The following is a 10343-nucleotide window of genomic DNA, read 5'->3' as shown; positions in this document are numbered from 1 at the left end:
GTTCCAACATTATTGAAGTTCTCAAACTGTTTTTTTTTATGTAAAGTGGGAATAGTTCCCTAAAAGTTTATTAATAACAATGCGATTAATTAGGAGAAAAAGTATGGTGGCAATACATATTGATGCCAGCTTCTCCCTGATTATTCAGAACAATGCAAAACTAAATACCATCTTTTCCTACTTGATTTTATTCATTTAAATGTTGTAAAGTATTTATATAGGATTTCAGAGCTGAAAAAAACAGTTCTTGAGAGCTGATAGACACTCAGCTCTATCTAGGGAGCCAGGTCCTTAAGTACTGTTGGTAGATAAAAGATGATGTGGTTTTCTGAGGAGGGAGAAGATAGGTAAATGCAAGCAAGGACTGGTCTATTAAATTACACCCGGAAAGCTTTAGTTTTCCTTTTAGGAATCAAGTTTTTGGCCTAGGAGAGTGGAGAATTATCACCTGATTATTTTTTTCCTTTCTTCTTATCTTTTTTAATAAGAAAGCGCTGAAATTCTGCTAGAGAAACTTTTTTTAAGCGCCTGTCGAAAGGGCTCGGTCCCCCTCCTCCTTTTTCTGGCGGCAGATGTTGCCTCCCTCTCCCCCAGATTGGTACAAAGTGAACTAGAATCACTGTTTGAGTGGATTTCAGCCTCCAGTAACAGATTAGCCAGGCCCCCGCGGGAGGAAGACTTTGCCCGGCCGCCGGGCGGCTGGTGGAGGAGTGCACATGCCGACTGGCGGCGGCGGCGCGCGTCCCGGGAGACCCGGCTGCGCCCGCGCCAGGATGTGGAATCTTCTTCACGAAACCAGCTCGTCCGCTGATTCTCCGCGCCGCCCGCGCTGGTTCTGTGCCGCGGCGCTGGTGGTGGCCGTCAGCCTCTTTTTCCTCGGCTTCCTCTTTGGTAAGGAAGCGCTCGCCGCCCAAATCCCGGAGCCTCCCCCGCAGCGCCGCTGTCCGTGGAGTTGCGCCCTGTTGTTTCCCTCCTTCCGCGACGACGATTTGGGGTGTCTGCATGCTGGAGCGAGCCCCCACCAATTGCGTAGGGGGTTGTTGGCGTCGGGGCGGGGTTGGGTTCTTGGTAAGCTCCTTGGAGGGCCCGAGTAGCCTAAGGTAAGGTGAAGTTGTAGAACCGAAGAATTCACCTTCAGCCCTGCAAAAAATCTTTGTTTGGGAACTAACGGCAAATCTTTAAGGCAGATGAACAGGTCGCCCAGGAAGCTTTGCGCAGAGTGACACCTGTCTGGGGTTTTCATCTAGTCGTGAACTTGGAGCTGCTTCACGCGTACGGTAGAGTTCAGAGTCATGCTGTGTGCAGGGCTTTTTCTCTCCGTATTCTGTCGGCTTTAGAAATAGAAGAAGCAAACTTGGGAACTGGGTTAATATTTCTTTGCCCTCGGAATTATTGTCAGAGCTCTGAAACAGATTCCTTCTACGGGTCTTTTACGTTGTCCCCTGTGTACTGGTTTGGAGAGTTAACCCAATTCTCCAAGAAAACCAGGGACAGCAGTGGCAAGCCCAGACATTTTGAAGTTCTAATTTTGACTGCTACTTCTTAGGCCTTGAATAAGTTACCTAGTCTCTCTCAGCCTCAGTTTCTCTATCCTTATAATGGGGATAATAGTATCTGCAATTTATTGGGAGTAGTAAATCAGATAGCATGTTAAGCTCCTAGCACAGTGCCCGAGTGTTGGCACTTTATTCCTTCTTGGCGTGGCGATGATCCCAGTTGGTCCTTTATGCATAGGGATTGCGAGGCAGTCCGACCTTGCTCCAAAATCTGAACACCTTTCTGGGATTTAGAAAACCATGGCTTAGACAAGTTGGGTTGATTCAAATTCAGTCTCTTCTGTTTGCTTGCAGCATGACCTTGGACCAGTTGAAACTTTTGAGCCAGGCTCTGCTCATCACTAACACGTGGTTATCAGTAACCACCTAGAGCTATAGAGCTTAAATGTGATAAGTGCTCAATAAGAATACATTTCGAATTAAGCTTCCATTTTCTAAACTTTAAAAATAGGAATTCAACTTTGCAAGGCTAATATGGAGATGAAAATCTCCTGCTGTTCTTAAAGACATTTTATTCTCCCTGTTTTCGCCCCTATCCCTGTATTCCTTACTTTGTGGCTGACACAAAATAGGTTATTTATTAAAGTTTGGTTCTTTTACCTACGATCCTGTGTTCTCCGTCTCCCACAGCACTCCCTACTATTCATCCTGTTCATTTTTCAGATCTCACTTCAAGGATCTCATCCTTTCAGTGGCCTTCCCTGGTACCATGGTCTAATCTAAGTGTCATGCGTTATGCCTTGATGGAATTGTATTTCTCTTTGTTTTGAACCATTTGTGTGTGTGCGCATGTATGTATGTGTGTGGATGTATATCATTTGATTGATGACTGGAAAGCTCATTAATCAGATGATATACTGATTTTAGTGCTGATTTTGGCAACCATTTTATCGCTAGATCATATAATTTCTTGACTTAAAACCTGTATTGATGTCCCATCTTCCTCACATTAAAAGCCAAAACCACTGCAGTGTAAATGTGATCTGTCCACGCATTGCCTCTGGCCTCCTCTGTAAACTGGACATGTAGCTGAGATGTTAGGCAAACTGTAGTCTTACTGTAGTTTTCTGAATTTGAATGTCTCAAACCTAGGTCAACTGGAAATAAAAAAATCTCAGAATATTTTGTTTTAATTTTGGAACCAGAGCAAATTAGAAGCCTGAGTTTCCTTTGACACTTACAAATAATTATGTACTTGAAATACATTCATAGTTAATTCATTATATGTTAAGAATTAACAATATAGCTAATTCATTATAAGCATTTACTAAATGCCTATTCTAGGCCAGTAGCAGAACAGTCACTGGGTATGAAAGCTTTATGGAGAAAGAAGGTAGATCTTTTTGCTTAAACTTTCAAAAGATTTGGATGAAATAACTTTTTTTTTTTTTTTTAAAGGAAAGACAGAGAGAAGGAAGGAAGGAAGGAAGAAAGGGAAACATCTTTAAACATTTTCTTGTTTTTATTGTATTTTGTTTCTTTGTTTTTGTTACATGGGCTGGGGCCGGGAATCGAACCGAGGTCCTCCGGCATAGCAGGCAAGCACTTTGCCCGCTGAGCCACCGCGGCCCGCCCTGGATGAAATAACTTTTAATGTGCTATAATTTCATTGTAAATTTTAAAATCTGTTTGCATGTTCAAAAGAACATAGGCAAGAGGAATTAGACTTCAGAAAATTTCAGTTAATGCCACAGGCCATTGATAATTTGTGTTTCACATATAGTGTATACAATAATAAGGAAAAACAAGACCTGTCTATTAGCTCATATCTCATCCCTATATCTGGCTGTATTTTACAGGGTGGCTTATAAATTCCTCCAGAGAAACAACTAACTTTGTTCCAGAGTATAATGTGAAGAAGAAATTTTTTGAAGAATTGAAAGCTGAGAACATCAAGGACTTTTTATAGTAAGCATATACTTGGAAGTTTGCATGGATAGTTTGCTGGAAAAAGATATTGTTTTGACCCAAAATTTCATATATAGTAACCAACTCTTTTTAAGTTCTAGTTGTCAAATCTTATTGCATCACATTCCATCTGAGGAGGAATATGCTCTCAGCTAATCTTCATCTCCGTAGATATTTTAGAGAAGTCTGAGAACATTTTTTACAAAGGCCAGCCAGGCTTTATGAGCCAGGCAGTCAGTGCTACAGCTACTCAGTTCTGCTGTTGTTGCTCAAAAATAATACGTGAACGAGTGAGTGTGGCTGATAAAATAAGCCTTTTTATGGTCTCTGAAATTAGAATTTCTTATAATTCATATGTCAGAGAATATTGTTCTTCTTTTGATTTTTTCCAACCATTTAAAAATGTAAAAACCATTCTTAGCTCCTGGACTGAACAAAAGTAGGCAGAAGACCAGATTGATTTGGCCAGTGGGCTGTAGTTTGCTCATTACTTTTTGAGGAAAACGGTATGGTATAGTCAAATTATTTGGGCTTTGGAATCAGACAGCCTTGAGTTTGAATCCCATCTTTGCCTATTAATAGTAAGGTAACTTTGGGTGAATACTTAACCTTGCTGGGCTCTGATTTCCACTTGTGTAATCAGGGATAATGATATTGTTGTGACATGGATGAAAAAGAATTTATGTCATCTTTTAAAAGCTATCTTTTCACTCCTTGAAATAAGCATCCCCAGCATAAAACAAAATAGGTATATGTGTAAATTTAAGAAATATTTGCAAAGCTACCAACACTTGCATAGGTGATTATATATGATTGCTTAGAATACATATTTTTTCCAAAGTGTTAAGTTCCTTTTTTTTTTTTTGTATGCTGTATGGTGGCATCACATTTCATTATTTTTCCATGTGAGTATCCCATTATTGCAGCACCATTTGTTGAATTTTTGTTTATTTGTTTGTTTTGCTTCTTTATTTGTTTTTTGGGAAGTTCATAGACCAGAAATCAAACCTGGGTCTCACATGGCAGGTGAGATTTCTACCACTGAACTACCTTGTACCCCTTAAGTTCCTTTTTTTTTAAAAATCAAATCAGCTTAGTTTTAAACATTAGTGCATGTGTCCAAATATGCTTGAAGTCACTGATAACAAATGAAGGATTTCTTAGTGAATACAAGTTTTCATTATATGTAAGAAGACAGTTATACACACATCTATATTAATTACAATAGAGTTCAAATTATGAATAAATAATTCATAATTTGAACTCTATTGTAATTGACATCACAGCACCTTTGGAAGGGTTCCTTCAACTGAAAGACCTTGAAGCTTAAACTTCTCTACCTTTATTGAAAACCTGTCTCTATCTCTTGCACTTATTCAACTCTAGTGAGGTTCCCAAAAGGTATAATAAAAATGGAGCTCCAGAGAGATAAGCTATAGTTTTCACTCTTAGTCACATTCAGATAAATAGATTATTCCATCACAGTTGCAAAATGCATGGGTCTTATGGAAAGAATATGACACTTTCCTCTCCGCTAAATGGGATTCTAGCCACAGGGTTACAAATAGAAGGTGCTCTACAAATGTCGGTTTCTCCAGTTTTTCTCTTCAAGAAGTACAAGTTAGAGTATGACATTCCAAAATAGACTTGAGAATCTATTTGATGCAATATGTTACCACCTAGTATTGCAATTTATCACTTTTAAAAGCATTTTCATGTAACTCTGCCTTATTTAATTGTTGATTTGGTATAAAGTCTGACTAAACATTGATTTCTAACCACTTTCAATTTTTGTTCAACAGCAATTTTACACGAATACCACATGTAGCAGGAACAGAACAAAACTTTAACCTTGCAAAGCAAATTCAATCCCAATGGAGAGAATTTGGCCTGGATTCTGTTCAATTAGCCCACTATGATGTCCTGTTATCCTACCCCGATGAGACGCATCTTAACTACATCTCAATAATTGATGAAGATGGAAATGAGGTAAAAAAAAAAAAAAAAAACAAAATCAAAGATAGCTCTCTCTCTCAAAATCTATTTTCAAATGCCTCTGTGAAAGAATGCCCTACCCTATATTCAAACATTGATGGAAGTCAGTATTATTTTAATATCTCATTACCAATTTCAAGTACTGTTTTATAATAATTCATTTTAATATGATTTTGGATAGAATCTGACAAATTAATGCTTATTGAAAGCTGCTACTTTGTATTTCTTAGTATTGTACACCAATAATAATCTCATCAAATACGATTTCTTATTCAGCTTCCCAGCAGCCAAGTTAAGGCCTGATACATTCTTTCAGATGGGTTTAACCTATGAAAGATACTGCACAAATATAGGTTGCTAGAAAATCCAGGGGCTCATTGTGAACTAAAGAGTCATCAGGTTTTTGCTGGTATGTAGTGATTATGTCTCATGTGATTGTATGCTTATCTCTGTGCCAAGAATTGGCGTGTGGACCTTTGGACAGAAAGAGTTTGTGGGAGGCTATGCAAGGAAGGTCTATAGAATTAAATCTACTCTAAAGAATTTACAATCTTGTTTGAAAGTTAAGAGAGATACTTTAGAAAGAGAAAGAAAAGTAGTTGAGATGGTTCCTACAGTGGAGTGTAGTCAATTTGGAAGATCATAGAATTATAATTAATAATAATAATATATATGAATCTCGTTTTAGCATACTTCTGTTTTAGTACCATATAATATAGAATAGTCCCTTTCAATCTAAATAGCTTGCTGCAGTCCTTTTGTTACCTGAACCTTCTAAATTCCATAGAGAGCTTCAAATATAATCCAGCTTGATTCGTGTACTTAAAATATTGTAACTTAAATATATATGTATATAATTTTAAAATACAATAATACGATGATCACCTCTTATTGAGAAATGAATTTTTCTCTTAATTATTAATATTGTGCTATGTTTTGCAGTCAGTGGTATTAGCAGGTGCTGAAATTCCTAATATGATTTGAACTTTCTGTATATACTATTTTAAATTATAGTAGTTAACAGTTAAACTTTTAAAAAGACACTTAAACGATTTTGAGATTAAAAAGTATTTTGTAAAAAAAGTATGGGAAGTACCATATATAGCATACAGTCCCATAAAGTTATTAAAAAATGTTGGTATATCTATATAATTAAATACTGTGGACTCCTTAAAAACATGTATGGAAAAATTACTTAATGATGTAATACTTTATTGACAATGTTAAAAAAATATGCATTTACTGCTTCGAGCCACCGAATTTAGGGATTATCTACATATAATTAGGAAAACAGCAAGCCTACGTTTTCTTTTTTCCTCCCAAACTACCTCAAAATTACAACTGTAATATTGCTTTTATTATTTGGTTTTGTTATTCATTTTTGCTATTGTAGGCATTTATGAAATTCATAATGCCTGTAACATAATATAAAATTGATCCTGTAGAAGTTTTATTTTGGATATTTTCCTAAATAGTCTTAGCTGTCTAAATCATCTAAAATTTTTAAAGTTATATCGTTGTCAGTTTTTCCACGTTGCACTGCACATTGCACGTGAAGGATCACATAGTTCTATGTAGGGCTTCCTTCCCCCCTACTAGTCCCTTCCCAGAGACAATTACTATTCAACTCTAAGTTTATTCTTTTGATTTTTAACTCTGTCTCAATATACTTATCTTGATTTTTTTTTTCAGATTTAGGCATTAACCATTGACATCATGACAATGTAACTCTATTTCTCTGCCCCAACCACGTTTGATACTGCCTCCCATCTCCCAGTGTAGTTTAATTTATTGTGATTGTTCATAGCTGAGCTGTATAGTAGACTGTTTCCTTTCAGCATTTGGCACAATCTATTTTCCCCAGAAGCCAGTAATTGTCTTTTTGTTTATTTGCTTAATTTTCTATTATCAATTTAATCCCCAAACATTTCTGTCAATCATCAATTTAATCTCCAGATAAATGTAGTTTATTTCTTCACCCCAAAATAGGTCACAATCTGCAATATGAAAAATCATACTCTAATCTTTTGTTCCTAAGAGTGCATAAGAAAATTTAATGCTTGAGTAATTCAAAAATTTCCACAATTTACGTGTTTTAAATTTCAAAAAATATAAAAGAACATGAAGTGAGAAATTTCTGTCTGTCTGGTTACAGTCATAGACAAAAAGTTCTCCCTAGAAGCAACCAATATTAGTATTTTTGTGAATCCTACAAGAAATATTCTTAACATAGACACATTTTTTTACCTTTGTGTATATACAGATGACTTACTATATAGATTAAATTATGTATTGTCTTTTTTATTTCACAAAAACTAAATGGAACTTTGTAAACCGAAATTGTTTTAATTGCACATAAAGGGGACTTAGTTGCACTCAGAATACCCAATTTGAGGCTGTTAGTCAAGTTTGGAAAGAGAGTGTATATTCCATCTTTGATAATAGTCACTTAAGAAAGTCATTTCCTTGACCTTAAAGCATGGTTACTATTTTTTAGAATAACTGATAAACTTGTCCTAAAATTCACTTTGCACAGTGGACCTATAAAATTTTAATTACCACAAGGGCAAATCAAGTGATACAAGCTTGAACACTCCCTTGGCTGAAAGATTTGCTCATGTGACAACCTTGTTTTTGTATGGATTTTTATTTCATCTTAGAGTAGTTGCTTTTACTATCTTTCCCCGTGACTTAAGTGTGTTTGTACCCTACCTGAATACCAGAAAACTTATGGGTAATCTGGAAGATATGGGGATTTGGGGGGTTAGTAGTTGATTTGGTTTCATTTTAGTTTCTGTCAGCCTCAGGAGAGTAGATAGCCGCTGCTCTAATTAGTATAGTAGAACCTCAGCCCAGAATCTCTCCTCCTTCTCCAAATCTTTTGTATTAGTGTACTGTCCGGGTCCTATAATATGTTTTCACAGAGCTAGTGAATCGAAAATTGCAAGGTTTTGAATTATCAGGAATTTTTTTCCCCTTCTACGTCAAATCATCTTCTGTGGGACAGCTTTGTTTCTTTCTGGTTCATCCTTTACCCCAAAAGATGTTTTTGTGTAAAGACTCAGCTTTATTCTCTGGTGTCCAGTTAGACTGTATTGTTTGGATCCCCTCTAGGTTTTGTCTTCTAACTTCTATGTCTTCTCATAGGACCCCAGGCTCTGATAGACCCAATGAAGAGAAAGGTAGATTTAGTGCTGTCTCTCAGGATTCCTGCTTTTGTGTTATTTATTTATTTAATTAATGCACATATATTTAGACCTCGGAGGAAAACCCCAACTGGAGATATCCTTAAAATATATATGTCATATTTTTCAGTGGTTTTCATTGTTTTCAGTGTAAACATTGTTCAGAATATCTGGTTACTGTTAGATGTGGATCCTTCAAATATATAATTTTTGTAATACTGAATTTAATACATAATTTGCTGCTGAGTAATTATCTTAGCATTGTTGCAAGTAGCTAAATTTGCTCTACAATGTTAATTTTCTTGAGGGTTGTATTTTCTCCTAAATCAAAGATATGTGCCGTCTTTCTACCTATTCCTAGTTCAGACCACCTTATTCCCTCTTCTAAACTAGTCTTATGTAGCTATTCAGAAACTGTCTATAGTGTGATATTGAATCATTTTCTGATTTCTGTATTATTTTTCAGTTTTATCTCACCAACCATATTGTAGCATTTTGAGAACAAGAGCTGTAGTTTATTCATCTCATGTAATCTCCAGTTTCTAGCGCCATACAGGGCATTTAATACGTATTCACAAAATACAGAAGCATCCATTATAACTCTCTGCTGGTGGAAGAGATAATAGGCATTTTATCATGTTTGAGTGTAGTAGTATTAGATTTTATCAAATCTTAACTCATTTATATTTGTGTGTGTGTGTGTGTGTGCATGGTCAGAGAATTGAATCATTTACTTTCGATTATTGTATTTTTTCCTTTAGATTTTCAACACATCATTATTTGAACCACCTCCTCCAGGGTATGAAAATGTTTCAGATATTCTACCACCTTACAATGCTTTCTCTCCATCAGGAATGCCAGAGGTAAAAATAAATTAAAAATGTGACAAAAATAAAATACAACAAAACAAGCCTAGATACATGCAGGCAATAGTTAAAGGATAATCTGAGGATTTTTGACATAATCCAAATTCACCCTAACATTTCTTAATAAGAAAGGGCATATTAATTATTTTAGTTCACAGTTTTTTTAAAAGAGATAAATTTGACTACAATGAAATACACAAATCCCAAGTGTATCTTTACTGACTTTTCACAAATGCACACACCTGTGTAATCTTAGTCCTGTTAATGTGCAGAATATTAGTCATTCCAGACAGTCCCCTCACACCCCTTCCTAGTCAATCCCACACACTACTCAAGGCAATCACTCTGATTCTTTTTTTGCCAGCATGTATTAGCTTTCCCTATGCTAGGAATTAATATAAATTTCATTGACTAGCATGTAATCTTTTGTGTCTCACTTCTTTGATTAAGCACAATGTAAGATTTACATGTTTTAGTATTTATCAGTAGTGTGTTCCTTTAATTGCTGAGTAGTTTCCATTGTATGATAATACTATATATTTTACCGTAGTTGCATAACATTAGTTTTTAAGAGTTTGAATAAGGATATTGTCCGCTATTTTCAAATGAAGAACATGAATTTCATGCTAGAAAATGTTAGGCATTTTACTGAATAATGCTATGTGTATCTCTATCATCTGAAAATTTATAATCGAGCTCCAAGATTCCTGAGTAGCACTTTGATTTTTTATTAAAAAGTGAATTTGAAAAAGCTGAATGTAATTTTTCCTGTTTTTAAAACTCTCTCTCCTAATATAATATTTAACATTAAATAAATTCAATTTTTGATGTGT

General features: G+C 35.7%; 1 protein-coding gene across 1 annotated transcript in view; it reads left to right on the top strand.

Moving 5' to 3' along the window:
* The first annotated feature begins 773 nt into the window (after positions 1 to 773).
* The window catches only part of FOLH1 (folate hydrolase 1), a 56422-nt gene continuing 46852 nt past the window's right edge, over positions 774 to 10343 (top strand). Inside the window, exons 1-4 of the mRNA XM_077112071.1 lie at positions 774 to 891; positions 3356 to 3464; positions 5267 to 5453; positions 9406 to 9507. Coding sequence (XP_076968186.1) covers positions 774 to 891; positions 3356 to 3464; positions 5267 to 5453; positions 9406 to 9507 — 516 coding nt within the window. The remainder of the gene's footprint in view (positions 892 to 3355; positions 3465 to 5266; positions 5454 to 9405; positions 9508 to 10343) is intronic.

Source organism: Tamandua tetradactyla, chromosome 8 (assembly GCF_023851605.1).
Source record: "Tamandua tetradactyla isolate mTamTet1 chromosome 8, mTamTet1.pri, whole genome shotgun sequence".
Taxonomy (NCBI): domain Eukaryota; kingdom Metazoa; phylum Chordata; class Mammalia; order Pilosa; family Myrmecophagidae; genus Tamandua; species Tamandua tetradactyla.
Note: the sequence above shows the minus strand (reverse complement) of the source record. Positions and strands in the feature narration are given on the sequence as shown.